At 45.9% G+C, this 22358-nt stretch overlaps 1 protein-coding gene across 1 annotated transcript in view; it reads right to left on the bottom strand.

The window, feature by feature from the left end:
• Positions 1 to 252: 252 nt before the first annotated feature.
• LOC127044557 (lanosterol 14-alpha demethylase) overlaps positions 253 to 22358 on the bottom strand; it is a 35639-nt gene continuing 13533 nt past the window's right edge. Inside the window, exons 5-10 of the mRNA XM_050939585.1 lie at positions 20463 to 20637; positions 7739 to 7858; positions 6144 to 6339; positions 4984 to 5079; positions 2427 to 2595; positions 253 to 1823 (exon numbers count right to left, since the gene is read on the bottom strand). Coding sequence (XP_050795542.1) covers positions 1645 to 1823; positions 2427 to 2595; positions 4984 to 5079; positions 6144 to 6339; positions 7739 to 7858; positions 20463 to 20637 — 935 coding nt within the window. The 3' untranslated portion in view covers positions 253 to 1644. The remainder of the gene's footprint in view (positions 1824 to 2426; positions 2596 to 4983; positions 5080 to 6143; positions 6340 to 7738; positions 7859 to 20462; positions 20638 to 22358) is intronic.

Raw genomic sequence — 22358 nt, forward strand, 5'->3', positions numbered from 1 at the left:
AGCACCGCAGCGCTGCCAGCAGCTGCCTAGGGAAGAAGTCCAGACTCAGCATGATGTTCTATTATAGTAAATAATTAGAAATTAATTTTACTCACCCTCTATGCAAGGGGAGTTTCCTAAGGCAACAGCTTGACAGAGAAGAAATGTATTTTAATTAGCTAGCACATCCCCATTTTCAGACACTGAGATTTTCACTTTGTTGTGACCACAAAGTTTTGTTACTAACTTCCGTCAGCATCAGACTGGCCTAAGTTCACATTGATCCATTCCTTTATTAAAATTCAACAAGAAGGAAGTTTTAAAGCAGTAAGTAAAACGAGCCTCCTTTCTATATTTTTCTGAAAGTATGGACAGCGTTCTAAGCACAGGAAACTATTTCACAAAGAGTTACAGAAATTTTTCATTAAAATTTATAAAGTCACATCAGAGCTATTTTCCACCACACAAGTGCAACATTTAACAGTCCTGACATAAGTTACTCATTCCCATGTGAACAGAGTTTGGACAGGCCATGTGGAATTATGGGAGAAGAACCTTATTAATTCACTGTGTCTCGCTGTGGGCAGCATCAGTCTTTGCCCACATTGCCAAGATTTAATAATAAAGGGTGGCAGAAGGTTTAATATTGATGAGACTATTTTTGTCCCCCAAACAGCAGGCACTTATATAACCCTTTCTTTTTTTTTTTTTTTTAAGATTACTGCTATACAGTACCCATTCTCCCCTCTACATCACTCTAAACACTACTCTAGTACACTAGTTAATTCACTTTCTTTAGTAAACAATGAACACAGTTAAAGATATCTGAGAAATGTCGTTTATATGCTTATTCTTAACTATTAATTCTGGTTTTGTAAGGTTCTACTGCTGATTTTTGCACTGAAACCAAGACTTCCAAGTGTGACTAATTATTTTGGATGCCTAATTTTACATAAATTTAAAATAGAACTAATTTTCAGAGGGTAGATGGTTCAGCACTTTTTGAAAATCCAGACCCTTCAAAAACTGTCTCAAGATGAGCACCTAAATCACCTGTCACATTTGAAAGATACTGAAAATGTTAAGGTTTTCTAAATTAAAACTCATGGCAATTTTTGCTGACTAGTTCCTTATATAAAAGTGTTCACTTCTGCAAATATAGACAGGGCTGAAAATCTGCAGAGCGAGCATGTTCCAACTTGTTCACATTCAAATATGCACCAGCACCAGAGAAAAAGATTCTGTTCCCACTGATGTCCATGAGCTTAGTCTTGCCCTTTAAAGTAGCTGAATGAGGGAAAGTAAATTTTAATTGGTGCTTTAAAAACCCTAAGATAGGACAAAAGGTGAACATCTAATCTTTGTAAAAAAAAGATTTGACTTAGCAGTTTAATTCACCTATACTAATATGCAGCATCCACCTTAAAATTGTTACACAAGTAGAAAAGACAGTATTTTTATAATAAAATGTCTGGTTAAATTTAGACTGTAGAGTACTGTGCAGTATACAACAACTTCACATTTTCTGGTTAGATTAACCTCACTTTCATAACACTACACATCCAATGGACCAGCTTTTATATTAACCATTTAATTGTGTCATAACTTATTCAAAAAACAGTAATTTTCACAATTTAAATACAGAAATAATTTTGTCTCCAAAACTTAGTGTGATCGCTTCTTGTATCTGATAACTGGGTTATCAGGTGTGTGAATCATGGTTGTATAGTTTATAGTAGGAAAATATCCATCGATGAGATCAAATTCATATAAACGAAGCAGAATAGACCAAATAGTCTTAATCTGGACATAAGCAAAGTTTTCTCCAATGCAACGATGACGGCCTAGAAGAAAACCCACAGAGGAGAATAGTTATTGCACTCTTGAGCTAAAATAAGAGTTAAAGAATTTGTTTTAAATTAACTCTCTTTCACTGTGTTTAAACAACTGTTATGGCACCACTTCAGCAAAGCACTTAAATGCATACTTTGACATCAGTAGGACTTAAGCATGTACATATGTGTTTAACTGCATTGCTGGTTAATGCAATTAGTACATTGTTTTGATTTCAAATCCGACCCTACCTTCACAGCAGCAAATATACTATCTACAGAACAGAATCTGCTCTATTTTCTTGGCAAAAATCTTCATGCTGCTATTTTATCAATGACCTAATGCAGCGGTTCTCAAACTCTGGGTCAAGACCCCAAAGTGGGTCACGACCCAATTTTAATGGGGTCGCCAGGGCCAGCATTAGACTTGCTGAGACCCAGGGCTGTAGCCCTAGCTCCAGCCCCACCTAGGGCAGCAGGTTTCAGGCTGTGACTCCCGCGCCACCCCCCTTCTGGGGTCCTGTAGTAACTGTTGTCAGAAGGAGGTGATGGTGCAATGAAGTTTGAGAACCCCTCAGTCCTAATGCAATTTCTTAACTGTATCATTTGACTTACCAGCACCAAATGGCACATATGCAAACTTCTCTCCAGCTGTAGGGTTATCTTGGAGGTAACGATCAGGTTTGAATTCTAAACTTTCTATCCAAGAATCCTTAAGTCTGTGATTAACAGTGGGAGAGACACAAACCTGATGGCCAGGAGGAACAGTATAGCCAGCAACAGTCTACAAGAGGAAAGGGGGGGGGGGGGGAGTCCTGTTACAAAAAGCAGTTCTCTTTTCCCTTCTACAAAAGTTCTCCAAAGTGCCATCCTCAACTTGGCTTATAAAGAGTTGTTTTATTTTAGCTGAACAATTAGAGCAGTCTAACTGGTTAGACCTCATCTGGAATATTATGTTTAAGTCTCACACCGATGGTCAAGAAAGATGAATTCAGTAAAAACAGGTGCAGAGAAGAGCTTTTAGGAAGATATGGGGAATGGAAAACCTATAATAAGAGAAGCAAAGAGTCCTGTGGCACCTTATAGACTAACAGACGTATTGGAGCATGAGCTTTCCTGGGTGAATACCCACTTCGTCAGATGCATCACCCACGAAAGCTCACGCTCCAATACATCTGTTAGTCTATAAGGTGCCACAGGACTCTTCGCTGCTTTTACAGATCCAGACTAACAGGGCTACCTCTCTGATACTATAATAAGAGACTATTTTGCCAGGGTAAACAAACCAAGCTCTTAAAGACTGAGAGGAGACAGCTGTAATCGTAATGCACCAGCTGCTCCCTCTTTGGTGTTTACCCGTGGTGCATTTATAAAGGACAATGTTGGCATAAGAACAAATGGGAGGGAGGGGTGACTGTCAACATGGATTACAGGGAATTAAAATCAACAAAAGGGGTAGCTTTGCATCAAGGAGAAACACAGACAACTGTCTCACTGAATGACCCCCTCAAGGACTGAACTCAAAACCCTGAGTTTAGCAGGCTGTTGATTTCATAAAACAAATCGGGTCGATTTCTTGTTTTGATCCACTCCATCTATCTTTTACATCTTAGTTATACTGCACCGTCTGCTGCCAGCCTGCTAGCCGTCATCATCTCCTGGGTGCTGGGCAGAAGATGGGAATGACCTGGCTGAGTCACTCTCGTCTGCCCAGGCGCCCCTAACCGACCTCACCCAGGTCAGCTAAAAGAGCACCCAGGAGTACGACGACGATAGCTACCAATCGTAATGCACCTGCTGCTGCCAAAAGGCAATGAGCTGCTGCTGTGTAGCAATGCAGTCCCATGTCTGCCAGCACCCAAGAGACGTACGGTGAGCTGAGCCGGCTCCATGCTCGCCGTGGTATGGCATCTGCTCAGGTAACCCAAGAAAAAAGGCGAGAAACGAGTGTCTGCTGTTGCTTTCACAGAGGGAGAGTGGGACATGACGACACGTACCCAGAACCACCCGCAACAATGTTTTTGCCCCATCAGGCATTGGGATCTCAACCCAGAATTCCAATGGACAGCAGAGACTGCGGGAACTGCAGGATAGCTACCCACAGTGCAACGCTCCGGAAGTCGACACTAGCCTCAGTACTCTGGATGCAGTCCGCCGACTTAATGCAATTAGAGCATTTTGTGTGGGGACACACACAATCAACTGTATAAAAATGATTTCTAAAAAAACTACTTCTATAAATTCAACCTTATTTTGTAGTGTAGACATACCCTTAGCTGCAATGCAGTTAAGGTCATTCAAGTGAGCATCCAAACACTACAAACAGTAAAGGTAAAAAAAAATTTAAAAACACCCTGTAGAGTGTGTTTTTGTTTTTGATTTTTTAATTGGTGTTTGTGCCCAAGGGGACAGACAGAGGTAATCAGACTGCTTAATATCAAACACACATAGGGCCTCATTTTCAGATAGGCTGAGCACTGACTTCAGCTGATGTGCACTGCAGAAGGATATGTGAGATAGTACCCTGCCCATCTGACTTGATATAACAGGTTAGAAAAACTGCAAATCAAACTAAAACCAAGAGGCAAGTGATGAAAAGTTCACACTAGATAGAAATGTATTTTCTCCAAAGTACAAAGGAACAAGTGTCAGTGTAGGAGACAGAAGGCCCTTCAGGAGAAAGCAAGATTAGTTTACCAACAGAAATACCACAGTACAAGTTAAATATACTAATTTCATGTTCACAAGTTCCAAAAGTAGACAAGTTCCAAGGCAGGGGAAAATCCTGATCTTCATGTCATTAAAAGAAAAGTGTATAACAGACCCACAGCGCCAGTGATTTAGCGAGGTATAAAATGCCAAAACAACAAGTTCTCTGATAAAGAGATGACAGCCACTGACTCCCGAACTCCTCTTCATTTTCCCTGGTCTGACAGGAATAAGCTCAAACCATCACATTCCAGTCCTCCTATGCCCCTGTGCTAATTAGTGTTCTGCACACTATGCAGCTCACTGCACTAATCTCATTGCTGGTGACACATTTGCTAAGTTAAAAACCTAGTTTGGACTTGCATCCTTTCTGACCGTGTCATTCCCTATCTACTACAGGGCTACAATTAATTTACATTACAGCCACACCACTGATCTGGACAGAGCCAACAAATATGCTCACCTGGGGAGTTCTGGCCATTCTCATCATGGTCATTATAGGAGGTCTAAGCCTTAAAGTTTCTTTTAGACAGCGGTCGAGCAGGTTCAGCTCCTTCAGCTGCAAATATAATAACTATCAGTTGCCTCACGATTTAGGAATATTTAACATTCATAAATCAGTATTTTTCCATTTGAAAAATCCATGTGATAAGCTGCTCATATTTTAAATACATAATTCCAAATACCGTATTACTCATTCATAAGCCAAATTTTTTTAGTAAAAAAAGGGAAGCACCAGAGAAGGGGGTCGGCTCAGGACCAGGTATAGAGAGGGAGAAGTGGGACACAGCCCCTCTCCCCCAACAGAGGGAGCAAGGAGACACAGCACAGCCAGACGGGAAGAGGTGGGGCCAGAGTGTCTCTGCTTCTGGCCACGCTGCTCTACCCCCAGCCTCCAAAGCAGCTGCAGCCGTGCCGCCCGGCCTGCCGGAGCAGCTCCAGCCAGGCCAGAGACATCCTCCCCAGATAAGGTTGGAAGGGATGGGATGGGGAGAGCATAGGGGTCCCAGGCTAGCGGTGGGGTCATGTGGGGGGTGGTCACAGTGCTTACTCCTCTGACTCCCAGCTTCTCCCCCCAAAAAAAAATTTCCACACCAGTTGCTGTCCCGGCCCATCAGGGTAAGCTGCTGGCACGCCAGGACACTTTGTTTACTTAGGTTTACCTCTGTGCCTGCGGACATTCGAGGTAAACAAACCATCTCGCCAGCAGCTTATTCTGATGGCCCATGAGCCAAAAAGTTTGCTGACCCCTGAATTATAGGGTCAGCTTACAAATGGGTCATAAAAATTTTCCACATTTTTACTTATCCATCTTGGCAGTGGGTCAGCTTATAAATGAACCAGTTTATGATCGAGTATATATGGTATACACTTCACTAGCTACCCTGTTTGTTTCTGCTTCTTCATTTGATTGAATTAAAAAAGGATTCCACTATCCAGAAGGTGATACAAGTTACCACCAAAACCTGCTTTCATTCACCAGTTCAAGGATATGAGCATCTAGCATATGTGTGACATAGATGCTATAATCAAATACTTTGTTACAATGAAGAGTTTAAACACTTCCATAAATTAACTTTCAGTCTATCTTTAAATTTTTGAAAATGATACATCAAAACAAACCTGGTCATAATTTAGGGGCCTCAAGTCTTCTCCACAAACTGCTTTCTGTTCTGCATAGCATTGTTCTTGTATTGATTTGTCTCTAGCTAAAAAGAAGCCAAGCCAAGCACTGGTGGTAGAAGATGTATGCTGGCCTGCTAACAACAACCCAATAAGCATTCCAGCAATCTCGTCGTCTGTCAGTGGACGGCCATCCCTAGATTAAGGAAATAAATACATTCTAGCTTTACTTGACTAGATATCCAGATATAGTGCCATACATCATGTTAAGTGTTTGATTGTAGTTACTTTTAGCTTCATTTTTTTCCTTCTTCCAGTTGGGAAACTGCAGATGCTTGGGAAAGAAAAGAGATTGCAAGGCAAGGAGCTAGAAAGAAAGTCATCACATGGCTGCCATGAGGGAGAAAAGCAACAGCTGTCTGACAGCTGCCTCCAACATTTGGCTAAGCATCTACAACAAATTACCTCCTAACGTTTTGATCTACATTTAAACACAGCTAGTAATGAACCTGGCAAGACCACACCTGAAGTCTGCCATTTGTGCGTAGAATTTTACTGAATCACCAATGCACAGACAATTCTTTTTCTTTCTACAGAGAACAGAGGTGTGAGAAAGGGTCTGTCAATATGTATTTCATGGTAAGAGAAACTGCTGAAAGATTTTAAAAGAGGCTTGAGGGCAACAGAGAAACTGGAGGAGGCATCTAGCAGGGGTACTGTTGAGAAATGAGGTATTCAACAGAGGTTCAGTCTAACTCCTGCAGTACATAATGGAAATTAAATTAAAAAACCAACCACCTTGGTTAGTCTACAGAAATTGAGCTCAAGAGGGCTTTTGAAATATGGGACTTGAAGATGATAAGGCTGGGAAGCTTTCCAGAGATGATCAGAAGACAACTTTACTGGTTTGGAGGGAGACACTAACTGTGGCATATCCTCTCTGGACGAGACTCCTGATAAAATCTGCATTATGGAAACATTGAGATGACCGCATCTAGTGAGTTTAGAATTCCTTGCCCTAAGGATCGATAGGTAGGTTGGGTAAGTGAGATGGAAAATGAGGCTGTTAGACGGACTAAGGGGGGAGGGAAAGGTTTTGCTTCCTACCCATGTAACATCTTTCTTTTTCTTCTCTATAATTAAGATAAGAAAGCCTAGCTCCCTGAGCTTTGCACAGTATTCAGGTGGGGTATGTTATGCAAACCATTCATTTTATTTTAGTCTGATTTTTCTTTCCATTTTTAAAATCAATCTTGTTTTTAAGAAATCTACTGCTTGGGTGCTTCACACAGTCTGCACCTAAACAAAGTGAAATCCTTCAGCCTCTAGAGGGAGGTGGCAAAAAGGCCTAAATTCCACCCATTATCCTCATCAACATGGCATGGAAAAAAGTGCTCTCTCCAAAAGCCTATAGAAAGCTGCATACAAGGGGAGAAAGCCAAATAACCCAAGGAAGAGATGTGAGGAGGGTGACAAGAGTCATGCGGCGCCAGCAATGACTTGGGAAATTTTGGTAAATGAAGCATACCCTGTTAAAGTACTAAGCACTTCTCCCTTATGCTTCTAAATGACAAACCTTCAACACTTTCACTTACTTATAGGTAACATCCAGCAATGTTTGGACCATGTCATCCTCCCTTTCCCCAGATTGCCGGCGTTTCTGGATTACTTTATAGAAAATGTTCTTTATTTCTCTGTGGGCTCTGTCTCTACGTCTGTAATTCAAAGCATTTTTATTAGGATCTGTATATAAAACAAAACACACAAAATGCTGTAAATACTTATCAAATGTGCAGAAGTTTTCTTTGCAAATAATCAGTGAAAAATCCAAAAGACTGTTTAGATAAAATGCCTAAAATACCTATTCACAAAGTTTTCACTACTCTTTAAAAGGAATATTTCAGTGACATGTCAGTCATTTACTACCCAAATATTGTCATCTGGGTCATAGTAATTTCAGTTACCATTCTGAGGAGCAGAACAGGCACAGAGCAGATTAGATATTTGATCTGATAGATGTAAGTGCATCAAGGATTTTGGGGAATATGGAGTGGATAATGTGCATCACAGTACAATGCACGCACCAGAAACACAAAGGAACGTAAGACTGGTTCAGGTTTCATTGAGCTGATGAGATGGGCCAGAGAGATAGCTGCTTTGTATTATAACATGCCCCAACCCACCCTGCAATTAAGCACAAATCATAACAGTGTTGTTGCCTAAACTGGCCTATACCATAACTCTGTTCATTTATACTACGTATCCTGTAACACCTTGCATTTGTTGAAGCAAGCATTTGGCATAAGCAGATAGGAAACGTGTCAAAATCGACACATTCATGCTATGGCTTAGTGCAAGCAAGGGAAGTACCTTCGTGGACCAGTACCTGAAATGCTAGTATCCAAAATAAGGATGAGGAAGGAACAGAACAAGAAGTTTGGGAACTGGGACAAACTAATAGGTTGGATTTTAGTGACATATAAAGAGATATGTGACTTGTAAAATCATCATATAAATACTACCTAGCTGAAATGTGTAACTCTATGAGCAAATCTTCTGCATAAGGTGAATGTAACATCACTGCACGAGACGGCTTCCCAGAGACTGGTATCATGGAGAACCTTTTCCCTGTACGACATGATTGGCTTAGAGCAATAAACCTGACTGACATTAGTTATTTGGTCTCTTGAACATATGTCATAACTAACCAAAGTGTGGTCAAGGAGCTGACTATACAATTTCAACAAAAGCATGCACTGCCTTCCAAATCCCCTGAAAGGAGAGGTTTGCCAGCAAGGCCACAGAGCTAGACTGTGCCCTGGTGGAATGTGCTTTCACATAACTGATCTGTAGCCACACAACAAACTGATAACATGTCCAGCTACACTAGGCGATCCAGTTTAATATTCTCTGTGAAGATATGGCCTGCCCTTTAAGACCCTCTGCACAGGCCAGGAGCAGTCTGGGCAATTTTTGGAAGGATTTAGTGCTGTCCAGATAGAACAAAATGGCTTTGCCCACTCCAATGGGATTTATTTCCTGTGTTCAGTCTGCTGGCTTGAAATTTGAGAAAGAATACAGGTAGGAGGATAGTTTCATTAGCATTGAATTCAATAAACATCTTGGGCAGGAATCTAGAATGCGGACTCATGGATATCTTATCCAATTGAATAATGTACAAGGTAGTCCTACCATCAGGGGCTGGAGCTCTGACTTTCCAGGCAGAGAGATCAGCCAACAGGAAGGTCTCCTTCATTGACAAATAAGGTAAGAAGCATGTGGCCGGAGGCTCAAGGGCAGTGTCACAATGCAGTGGCCCCCTCCCTCAGGGGGTCCCCTGAGGAGGCAGATCAGCATTGTAGGTTGCTAACGCTGTTGCAAACATCGCAAGGCATTTTGGGACAGGTTAAAGGTATGAGTGTGGAGTGGAAGATTCCTCTGCAGGTTGCGAGAAGCCGAAGGGGGAGGGAGAGGAGAACGGGTTAACGCAATGCCTCAGCTCAATCTGAAGATAGGACACCGGCTTCAGTCCAAGGTCACCGCGCTCCAATAGGCTCTATGTAGCCAAGGAGCCTGTTATCTCACCCACCCCAGCACACTGTGAGAAAGGAGAACTAAGCTGAGCAGGACTGCAGAGAGTACAAAAACGAGTGAAACGGTGAAGGTCAGCAAGGGGGAAAAGAGACGGTTACTCACCTTTGTAACTGTTGTTCTTCGAGATGTGTTGCTCATATCCATTCCAGTTAGGTTAGGTGTGCGCGCGCTGCGTGCACATTCGTCAGAAGATTTTTACCCTAGCAACACTCGGTGGGTCGGCTGGGCACCCCCTGGAGTGGCGCCGCCATGGCGCCGGATATATACCCCTGCCAACCCAACCGCCTCTCAGTTCCTTCTTGCCAGCTACTCCGACAGTGGGGAAGGGGGGCGGATTTGGAATGGATATGAGCAACACATCTCGAAGAACAGTTACAAAGGTGAGTAACCGTCTTTTCTTTTTCGAGTGATTGCTCATATACATTCCAGTTAGGTGATTCCCAAGCCTTACCTAGGCGGTGGGGTCCGAGTGAGATGTGGCAGAATGCAAAACTGCTGAGCCAAAGGCTGCATCATCTCTAGACTGTTGAACCAGAGCATAATGGTTCCAGGACCAGGTATCTGCGTGACATATTTCCTGGATTGGTACATGGGCCAGGAAGGCAGCAGATGAAGCCTGAGCCCTGGCAGAATGTGCAGTGAGATGGCCCGAGGGAACATGAGCGAAGTCATAGCAAGTGCGGATGCACGCCATCACCCAAGAAGAGGAGATCCTCTGGGAGGAGAAGACAGGTAGGCCCTTCATTCGGTCTGCCACTGCAACGAAGAGTTGGGGCGATTTACGAAAGGGCTTCGTCCGTTCAATATAAAATGCGAGCGCCCTACGGACATCTAGGGAGTGCAATTGTTGTTCCTGTCGTGAAGAGTACGGCTTTGGGAAGAAGACCGGAAGGAAGATGTCCTGATTGGTATGGAAGGCCGATACCACTTTAGGGAGGAATGCTGGGTGTGATCGCAACTGCACCTTGTCCTTGTGAAAGACTGTATACGGTGGGTCCACCGTGAGCACCCGAAGCTCGGTGACTCGTCTGCCCGATGTAATGGCAATGAGGAAAACTGTCTTCCAGGACACGTATAGCAATGAGCAAGTTGCCAATGGCTCGAATAGTGAAGACATAAGTCTGTTTAAGACTAGGTTGAGGTCCCAGGTAGGGGCAGGGCGGCGTACTTGGGGGTATAGGCGCTCCAAGCCCTTGAGGAACCTGGAAACCATAGGGTGTGAAAACACAGAGCGGCCACTTTCTCCTGGGTGGAAGGTAAAAATTGCCGCCAAGTGCACCCTCAATGATGATACCACTAGGCCCTGCTGTTTGAGAGACCAGAGGTAGTCCAGGATGGTGGGGATCAAGACCTTGATGGGAGTAACATTTTGCGTTTCGCACCAGCAGGAGAAATGCTTCCACTTGGCCAGATACGTAGACCGAGTGGAAGGTTTTCTGCTACCCAGGAGTACTTGTTGCACTGGGGCAGAGCAACGTAACTGACTGGGTTAACCACGCAGGAGCCATGCCATGAGGTGAAGGCACTGCAGGTCTGGGTGGTGAAGTCTCCCGTGGTCCTGAGTTATGAGGTCTGGATGACGAGGCAGGGTGACTGGGTTGGCTATCGACAGGTCGAGCAACATGGTGTACCAGTGTTGCCTGGGCCACACAGGGGCAATCATGATCAGGCGAGCTCTGTCCCTGCGGAGCTTTAGTAGGACCTTGTGAACCAATGGGAATGGTGGAAAGGCGTAAAGTAGTTGGCTCTTCCACGGAATCAGGAAGGCGTCCGAGATCGAACCCCAAGAGAGACCTTGGAAGGAGCAGTACCTCTGGCATTTCCTGTTCTCGTGGGAAACAAAGAGGTCTATGTGGGGAAATTCCCACTTCTGGAAGACAGAATATATAATGTCCGGATGAATCGACCACTTGTGAGATAGGAAGGATCTGCTGAGTTGATCTGCCAGAGTGTTCTGAACTCCTGGGAGAAAGGACGCTACCAGGTCTATCGAGTGGGCTATGCAAAAGTCCCATAGTTGGATCGCCTCCCGACAAAGGGGGAAGGATCGTGTCCCTCTCTGCTTGTTTATGTAGTACATGGGGGTTGTGTTGTCTGTAAACACTGAAACAACGGTCCTGTAGATGTTGCTGGAACGCCTGGCACGCCAGGCGGACTGCTCTTAGTTTTCGGACATTTATATGTAACGCCAGCTCCTGAGACGACCAAAGGTCTTGAGTGCGAAGATGTCTGAGGTGAGCACCACAGCCGAGAGATGACACGTCCATCGTCAGGGACATGGAGGGCTGTGGCGGATGGAACAGCAGTCCTGCACACACCAGGGAGGGCATCAGCCACCAGTCGAGGGAGCCTAGGATGCTCGAGGGAGTGGTGACTACCATGTCTATGGCATCCCTGCCTGCGCGGTAAACCGAGGCGAGCCAAGTTTGAAGGGGACGCAGACGTAGTCTGGTGTGCTTGGTCACGAACGTGCAGGCAGCCATGTGACCGAGGAGGCCGAGACAAGTGCGAGCCGAAGTTGTCGAGAAGTTTTGAAGACTTTGTATAATTGATAGTATTGCCTGAAATCGGGGTTGTGGTAAACTGGCCCTTGCGAGATTGGAGTCCAGGATGGCCCCAATGAACTCTATTCTTTGTGTGGGCACTAGAGTAGATTTCTCTAGATTGATCATCAGGCCTAGTCGCATGAAGAGGTCCTTGATGACGCCCACATGACTGGTGACTTGGGCCTCGGAGGTCCCCCGAATGAGCCAGTCGTCGAGGTACGGGAAGACATGTATTCGACAACAACCGAGGGAGGCAGTGACTACAGCCATGCACTTCGTGAATACCTGAGGGGCTGTAGAGAGGCCAAATGGAAGGACCGTAAACTGAAAATGCTGATGGTTGACCACAAACCGGAGGTACCGTCTGTGCGGAGGGTAAATGGCAATGTGGAAATATGCGTCCTTCATGTCGAGGGCGGCATACCAGTCTCTGGGATCCAAGGATGGGATGATTGTCCCCAGGCATACCATGCGGAACTTCAACTTCTTCATGAACGTGTTCAGTCCTCGCAGGTCTAGGATAGGCCTGAGGCCTCCTTTCACCTTGGGGATTAGGAAATACCAGGAATAGAACCCCTTGCCCCTTAAGTCCTTCGGTACCTCCTCTATAGCTCCCATGGCAAGGAGCGTCCGTACCTCTTGCAAGAGGAATTGCTCGTGAGAGGGGTCCCTGAAGAGGGACGAGGAGGGGGGTTGGGAGGGAGGGAGTGAAATAAATTGGAGGTGGTATCCGAATTCTACCGTGTGTAGGACCCAACGATCCGAGGTTAATTGGGTCCACGCAGGGAGGAAAGGCAGTTGTAAAACTGAAAAGGATCCTGGGAGACAACTGGTACACCGCTCTCGGGCGCACCTTCAAAAGTTCAGTTTGGATCCCGTCGTTGGCTTGGAGGGGCCGTTATTCTGACCCCCCGGAGGTCCAGACTGTCATCTGCGGTTGCCTCGACCTCGCCTCCTGCCAAAGTCCTGTCTTGGTCTAGGCGGGGGGTAAGGGCGTTGAGGTTGGGTGCGGAAGGATCTTCATTGAGTCTGTGGTGTACGCATCCCGAGCGAACGCATAATCACCCGATTATCTTTCAGAGTCTGTAGCCTAAGGTCCATCTTCTCGGAGAATAGACCCTGGCCATCAAATGGCAAGTCTTGGATAGTGTGCTGAAGTTCAGGTGGCAGGCCTGACATCTGAAGCCATGATATACGCCTCATGGCGATTCCAGAGCCCACAGTTCTGGCTGCCGAATCAGCAGCGTCCAGCGAGGCCTGGAGAGAAGTTCTTGCCACCTTCTTTTCTTCCTCCAATAGTGCCTTCAATTCTTGGCGGGAATCTTGCGGGACCAGCTCTGTTAATTTCCCTACCGCCTCCCAGGTGTTGTAATTATACCTGCTAAGTAGGGCTTGCTGGTTCGCCACCCTGAGTTGGAGGCCCCCCATGGACTAGATTTTACGGCCCAACAAATCCATGCACCTAGCCTCCTTAGATTTTGGGGCAGGGGCTTGCTGGCCATGGCGCTCCCATTCATTTACAGATTGTACGACCAGTGAGCGGGGAGGAGGGTGCACGTATAAGTACTCGTACCCCTTAGAGGGCACCATGTACTTCCGTTCCACTCCTCTGGCCGTGGGCGGAATAGATGCCGGGGATTACCAGATGGTATCTGCCTTAGCTTGAATCTATCGAATGAACGGTAAGGCCACTCAACTTGGTGCATCCACCTACAATATATCTACCACGGGGTCCTCAACCTCCAGAACCTCCTCCACCTGCAGGTTTATATTCAGGGTGATGCGCCTCAGGAGGTCCTGATGTGCCCTGAGGTCAATTGGAGGCGGGCCCAATGAAGATGTCCTCGCTACCACTTCATCCAGGGAAGAGGGAGACGAAAGGCCAGGGACGAGTGGGTCCGGTATGGTCTCCTGATCATGGGGGACGTCAGGGACCGGTGGGACCTGAGGGTCCGGTGCATGGATGGAAGCTTCCTCCGTACCTGCAGGAGGGGGGCAGCTGACAGTGGCCTCTGGCACCCAGTGTTCCGATGGAACGGAGCGTGATGTCACTGCAGGTCCACCTTGGGCTTGGTGATATGCCCAAGGTGTCCTGAAGGACCACTGATGAGGTCCCTGGTCTGGGCCATGGGTCTCTTGGAAGACTCAGCTGTGTGTAGCCAAATCACGGTCGTGTGCGTAGGAGGCACTGTCCGTGTGTGATGATACTGATGTATGGCGAGACGGCCACGGAGGAGCTGAAACTGCTTGGGAAGGATCTCTGCGTCTGGTTGATCCATCTCCATGCGGCACCGGAGAACGGTACTGGGCACCGTACCGGTACCGGGAATGAGACTGGGACCTGCGACCAGAGCAGTGCCGGGAGGTCGACCGGTACCTCGAAACTCTACGTCAAAAGTGGCTGCGAGAGGTGCAGTGCCGTGAACGGTGCCGAGAGCTGGATCGGTTCCAAGAGTATCGAGTCGGCGAGCGCGATCTCTAACAATGCCGCAAGTACAACCAGTACCGAGATAGAGAGCGGTACCGGGACTGCGAATGGCGTCAGGACAGGGATCGGTGACAGGACCGAGAACGCAGGCGGGACCTCGATCGTGATGGGTGCCTTTCAGCGGTGCCGAGTGAGGATGGTCTTAGCAGGGCAGGCTTGCCTACTGATTGGATAACCCGCACCGGCGGTGCCGGGGTTTAAGGCAGAGCAGGCTCTGTCAGGGCAATCAGCTCCCTTGCCGTAGAGAATGTCTCCAGCGTGGAGGGAACAATAAGCTCAACCACGGCACGTGCCAGGGAGCTGTCAGGCACCGGACTCGACGGCTCTTGTGAGGCCAGAATCAACGACGCTGAAGTTGTCGGTGCCACGGCAGTTGTCAGTGCCGGGCGGTCCGACTTAGGCAGGTGCTATGACTGCGACGTAGACACGGGAGTCGCAGGAGTCTTGTGCCTCTTGACCCGCGGGGAGAGAGAGTGGTTCCGGGCAGGCTTCTGGGCCGGTGATGGTTGGTGCCGAGGGGCCTTCACAGTCCCAGTGCGCTCCGGTGCTAAAGATGCACTTCTCCCCGGTGCGGACTGTCCAGCGCTCAGTGCCGAGGGCGGAGGAGTAAGGACTGCCTCCATCAGGAGCTGTTTGAGACGAAAGTCCCGCTCCTTTTTCGTCCGTGGCTTGAAGGCCTTGCAGATGTGGCACTTGTCTGCGAGGTGGGATTCCCCCAGCCACTTAAGGCAGGAGTCGTGAGGATCTCCTGTCGACATCGGCTTGCGACAAGCCAAGCACGGTATGAAACCCGGTGAACTGGGCATGGGCCCCGGCACCAGGTGAGGGGAAAGGGCTAATCCCCAACTCCTCTTAACTATAAACAATAACTATGTTAAAGAACTAATAAAACTAAGTAGAAATACAGAAAATTGAACTATATACACAATAACAATGAAAGAACTACGAGAAGCTAGGGAGGTGGAGATCAGCTAAGCCACGCTCCACTGTTCCAACGACCGACACAGGCAGTAAGAAGGAACTGAGGGGTGGTTGGGTCGGCAGGGGTATATATCCGGCGCCATGGCGGCGCCACTCCAGGGGGCGCCCAGCCAACCCACCGAGTGTTACTAGGGTAAAAATCTTCCGACGAACGTGCACGCGGCGCGCGCACACCTAACCGGAATGGATATGAGCAATCACTCGAAGAAGAAACAAAGTCCCATGTCCCTGAAGCTGCTGTGTTTTGGTAATGCTGAGGAAGCCACAGAAAGCTGGTTTGGACTGGTACAAAGAGCACAAGGAACAGAGGTCCCTGAACGAATGCCCCCAAAAGAACCCAGGACTTAAAACCCTCCTGAGAGCTGAAGCAAGTTGGAGATCAACAGCAAACCCTGGACAGCTTGTGCACAAGACAAAACTCTCATCCATCCTTCCCCCCACCCCCAGTCTTCTTCTGATGTTACACCCAGGCTTGGCCAGCCTCGGATTGTGCGTGTGAGAGTATGAAAGTGAGTTAGGGCTGGGACACTAACGCTTTCTTTCTTTCCCTGAGTGACATGGGAGCGTTCCCCGCACTCACTGCTGTTATTTTGTTATATTATTTTATTAATAAAGCTTTAAAACTTAGACCCTTGGTGTGCTCCATCTCCTCCCCTAACAATCCTGCGGCCTCAGTCTGATCACCTGACGCCTCAGGCAGATTGGTAACAAATCTGTCACAGCCAGGGGAGAGGTTCCATGAGTTATGTGAAGTTCAGGTTCAGATCCCACATTGGAGCCAGATCCCAGACCAGTGGGTAGAGCCTTGCAATGCGCTTCAAAACCTCTTCACCATGGAGTAGGGTAAAACCAAAAATTGGTCAATGAGCAGGTGGATCATGGAGATGACCAGAAAGTGCACCAACATCAAGTTTAGTGAGACATTGGAATGCTTGAAATGCAGCAGGTAATCCAGAATATACTGGATGCTAGCAAGGACATGGGACGTCTGATATTGCATCACCGAATGTGAGAATCTCATCCACTTGGAGAGAAGTAGTCATAGTGGAGCTATTTCTGCTATTAATATGAATACCCTGAACATCCTGAGAGCTGGCTAGCTCTACTGACGTCAGCCAGCAAGCATCCACACTGTCAGGTGAAGGGATGCTCATGTCTTGGTACAAGCTTGAGCCACTGTTATGGGCAAGGTTGGGGAACATGGGCAGAGAGATAGAAAGCACTACAAAGAGGTTTTAAAGCTCCCTGAACCACATCTGCCTTAGCCAATATAATTCTCATAGCCCCAGTATGGCCTTCTCCCACTTGATCTTCTGCAGAAGTGCTGATAGCAGAGGGATGGGGCAGGGGAAATGCATAGAAGAGACCTTCTGTCCAAGGAAGGAGAATTATATCCACCAGACAGGACTACATCCTTCCCAAGAGCAAAAATGTCATTGTTCTATGCTCTTGCAAAAAAAAAAAAAAGGTCTATGTGGGGGACCCAGAGCCTAAAGAGGTCCCAAATGACCCCTTGTAGAAAGACTGTTCACCTTCACATTGTCTAATTTGGGAAATGGTCTGCAACACACCCTGGTACCGCTTTATCAGCAAAGTCCCAAAAGGTGAATGGCTTCCTGGCACAGAGCAAGGGACCTGCCCTCAGCACTTACCACCACCTATTTAAATAGAACACAACTGCCATACTGTCCCTCATTACCAAGACTAATTGACCAAGAATCACAGGAAGGAAGGCACGGCAGGCATTGTACATGGCCCTGAGCTCTAGGCCATTGATATGTGAGGCCCTACACAGTTAGATTGTCCATAGGGGTTCCCCATCCAGATGTGAAGGCATCAGTGACCATAGTTCTCAAGGGTGAACCAGGAGTACATGGGACTCCCCTGTGCATGTTGCAAGGGTCTGTTCACCAATCCAGAGACTGAAGAACTGTCAGGAAAAGATGCACCACCTTGTCTAGACAATGACATCTTGGGCTGTAGACTGAGAAGAGCCAGGCCCGAAGATGCCTGAACTGGAGTTTTGCAAATGAGGTTACAAAAGGTACACACTGCCATAAGAACTTGCAGCAGGAAGCAAGACCTCACTCTAAAGGATGGGACTGTAGGTGGAAGCAAAGAGTGCATATGGCTGAAATCTGTTGAGCGGTAGGGAGGCTGTTGCCATAAATGCATCAAGAATGGCCAGGAAAGACAGACAAATAGAATGATCTAGCCTGCCCAAACTACCTCCAGAACCCAACAGTCTGACATGATGTCGGATCACATGTGCTAAAAGTGGGTCAAATGGTCAACAGAAAGGTGGGAAGGCAAAGACCACAAGAAGAATGGTATGTGGTCCTCAGGCACCAAATCAAATGTACTGCCTGCTTGCTGTCAATATAAGGGGAGTGACTGGGAGGAAAAAACAGTAGCAGATTTTCATCTCAAGGACCTCTGCCTGTGGGCTGGAGGCTCAGGTGGTCTGTACTAGACCAATGGCTGGTATTGGAAAGGTTGAGGCTTAAAATGCCTACTCTTGCAGGCTCAGTGTATGTAACAAGAGAACTGATGGTTGTTCTGCAATCTCTGACAGATCTCATTGCCTTATCAGTTTTCTCATGGAAGAGGGATTGGCCCTCAAAAAGAAAGTTCTAAATTGTTGTTTACAGCTGTCTAGGTATGCCCCCAAAAGCCAGCCATGAAGAACTGCCATTGCCATTGCTCTGGAGAAAGAATCAGCAGCAGCCAAAACTGCCTGCAGTGCTGTTCTGCCCACTAAACAGTCCTCCACCAGGATGGTGCAAAAGTTCTGCCTGTAATCTTGTGGAACCTTTCCAATAAATGGTTGTAATGCACACTAGATACATGATTGTATTTCTCTAAGACCACTATCCGCATCTGGAATCTTGATGAGAAGTGAGCTTTATGACCTAGGAGATAGGTGTTTAGCCTCTTTATGCTTACGGGTCACCTTCTGACAACCCCAGTGAGTACTCTCGATGGCTGTGATTATGATATGACCAGGATCCTGGAACTGCATGGGAGTAGAACAATTTGTGTATAGTAGCTGGGACTTGATACCATCTATCAGCTGGCTTGGATGTCAGTACCAGCCACAGGTCTTTTGTGAACTCCAGGCAGCCTTTGTTGATTGGGCTCACTATGCGCCCTACTGACAAGAAGTGATGGATGTCGAGGACCTTGTGCAGCGTGTCCTGAATCTCCTTGGTGGTTATTTCCAGGGCTGCTGCTACCTTCCCAAAAAGGTCCTAGAACAGTTTGTAATCCTCAGGGGTACAGGCTGACTGATCCTGTCTGGCAACACCACTGTGACCAGTGTCACCCATTCCTCTCAGATGGCCTGCTCTACCAGGGAGGGAGGCAGAGACTGGTCGCACCAAGAAAATCAGTCCTTAATAGTACTGAGGACCCAAAAGGGGACATATGCCCCACATGCCATGCTCATACGGTATCGGAGCCCAAAGAGGTTGTTATCAATCATCTCAGTACTAGGCTAGATCAGTGCTGTGCTCTGCCGTAGGCCACAAGTAAGTAGACCTGGATCTTCTAGACAAAGCTGATGCTGCCAAGCCTTGAGACCTGGCCTCGGAGGGCTGCCAGCTTTCCTGCAAGTCGGAGGATAAGAGTAAACAGCAGACATCTGGAAGAGCAGGATCTCACCCCATATGTGTAAGGGTGACATGACCCAAAGGATGAATCATCAAAGCTGCCAGGGCCTGTAAAATTATACTACACAAAAAAAACCTCAATATTATTTGTGGTAGCCATTTTAATTCTAAAGTTTTAATACAAATGAATTTAAGACAAGATGCAAACAAACCCATGTGCTCGTGCAGAACTTGAAGGATCAGACCCAATATAATAAATCTTACATAAAAGACATTTGCTTTGTAGAAAATGAACAAAAAGCTTCAAAAAGTGCTTTGAACTAGATCAGTATATACTTAATGAAATACACTAAATTTAGGCAGCTCAATTATCCTGAATTAACATGTTTAGAAACTCCCAAACCCACATTCTTAAATGCTTTGACTCAAATTTAGGTACTCAATAGTTGTGGGGATAACATTTAGTTATGCTGTAATTGTTATGCTTTCAGGCATGCTATAGGTCTTATGCTTTTAGATGTCAGTTAAAAGCAACTGCCTTCCTAATTTCTAGTTGAGATTACACCATGAAAACAGTATTTTGATAAACTCCCCTATAGGAAATATCCTTGCATTCCATTTTTATTTAAAATTCATATTTACTTAAAACATACTCTAAGAAAGAGCTGAAACAGGCACAGAAGTTTCTTAAGTACACCTCTACCCCGATATAACATGACCCGATATGACACGAATTTGGATACAACACAGTAAAGTAGTGCTCTGCGGAGGTGGGGCTGTGCACTCAGGTGGATCAAAGCAAGTTTGATAATAACGTGGTATCACCTATAAAGCGGTAAGATTTTATAATAAATAATAACAGGAGATATACCTATCTCCTAGAACTGAAAGGGACCTTGAAAGGTCATTGAGTCCAGCCCCCTGCCTTCACTAGCAGGACTGAGTACTGATTTTTTCCCCAGATCCCTAAGTGGCCCTCTCAAGGATTGAACTCACAACCCAGGGTTTAGCTCAAACCACTGAGCTACCCCTCCCTCCCGAGGACAGTGTTATATTGGGGTAGAGGTGTATATACTGTTTAACATGTTATTTTTGGTACCTGAAGCTAGGTAAAGGAAGCCAACCTGGCAGAAGCCAAGCTGCATGAGTAAATCCACCATCCAGATCAGCATATAGTTGTGCCACCTTCTCATTGAGTAGGCTTCTGATCTCTTTCCCATGTAAACAATGACTTGCTGTCAAAATAATGAGCTCTGAAAGAGCTTCAAACAAATCTGAATAAAGGGAGGAAAAGGAAAGTCAGTCAGCACCCATTTTGGGGAGATGGTGTCAAGATTTACAGGCCACTATTTTCATTTCTGCCAAAAAAAAAAAAAAAAGCTATTGACTGAATACACACGGAGAATTTTAAATAATCTTTTCCATGTGTTTCTGGAAGTGTTCTTCCACAAATGGATCCCTGTTCTGGGACAGTGGGGAGGGGATACTTCCAGAAAGGATTACTTGGAAATGCCGGCTGAGAGAGAAGATAGAAAGCATTGCAGAGAACTAAAGGGGATTCACTAACTGTGGCAGCTGTAAGCCCCAAGCCCGTTTGTGCAAGCAAGATGTGCCCAAACTGGCACTTGATTGTTATTTACTCCTACGAAATCCAGAAGTAATTGCCATGGTGGTTGAACTCATGCCCTAGCATCACATAGTTGATTTGAAGCACTTCTGTGGGAACGTAAGGTGAATTTCAACCAACTGAAGGAAAATATTTTTTAAGTATTTCCAAGATAAATTTTTCCAGTGGAGATGAGGGCTATGTTGTGCTAGGATCCCTGCTCACAGCTCTCAAAGAAGGGTGCAACACTTGTAGAAGAAAACTGATGAGATTTGGTTTCAGAGAGAAAACAATACCAAGAAGCTAGTCCTGGAACAATAATCCTCAGACCTCAAGGTTGGACTCAAAGCCTAGTCTGCACAGCGTCCTATCTACAGTAGTCAGGAAGGAGTAAACTATTTGAGGATGTTCGAGCTGCTCTATTACAATGGGAGAAAATTGTATGGCTGTCATGTTATGTGACAAAACAAGCTGGGAAAAGAGGAGGGAGTCTGGGGTCTTCAAAATACAGACTCCTCACTTACTAGGGAGCTGTAGGGAAGACAGCGGCAGCTGGTTCACTGAGAATGACCTCAAGAGACCGAATTTATGGGCAGTTCAGGTTAAGGAGCTACAGAAGCCCTTATTACTACTTTGTATTTTGGGGTACTGGTCTGTACATTAGTCATTGTTGTATCTAGCTTGATTAAAAACTTCTGTATCTGTTCTTTAATCCACCACTTTTGTGGTAGATTGGACCATACTAACAATCCATCATGGCCTGTAGTACAGAGGAAGAGAGACTTCCTGGGGTCTTAGATGACAATAACAAATTCAACATAGGATACAAAAGCAAGGCATTGTTAACTTCCTTAACTTCATCAATGATGTGAGTGTTTTTGATGAGCTACTCTAATATACAGGCAACGAAAGATGGAAAAAATTGGTTATGTTTGAGGAAAGCAGTTTTATTTGGAAAAGATCCAAAAAAAGTGTCAACTACAGTTATCAGGAAAAGAAGTTGCTTCTGTACAATCCTACACCTTTCACAGATAATCTTAGGGCATATGCAAACAGACATACCGTGAAAAGAGTAACGACACATTTAGGGGGGTTGGACAAAGATTGCTCGTGCTGTCAGAAAAGAAGTGAGCAGCAATAAAAAAATATTCTGCTGATAAATCTGATAGTTTTACAGAGACTGCTCTAGAAACACAAGTAATTCAATCTTAACCATCTTCTATTCTGTGGGCCCAACTGTGCAATTCTTACTCATGCACATGCTACTCCTGGAGGAATTCTGCACAATTAAAAATTATGCACGTCAGTTGTCAAAATAACAATCACGCCCGTTTCAATTATTTTGGTAATTTATTTCAAAATACCTATCAACAAGTATGTCTGTAACAA

This window comes from Gopherus flavomarginatus, chromosome 2 (assembly GCF_025201925.1).
Source record: "Gopherus flavomarginatus isolate rGopFla2 chromosome 2, rGopFla2.mat.asm, whole genome shotgun sequence".
NCBI lineage: Eukaryota > Metazoa > Chordata > Testudines > Testudinidae > Gopherus > Gopherus flavomarginatus.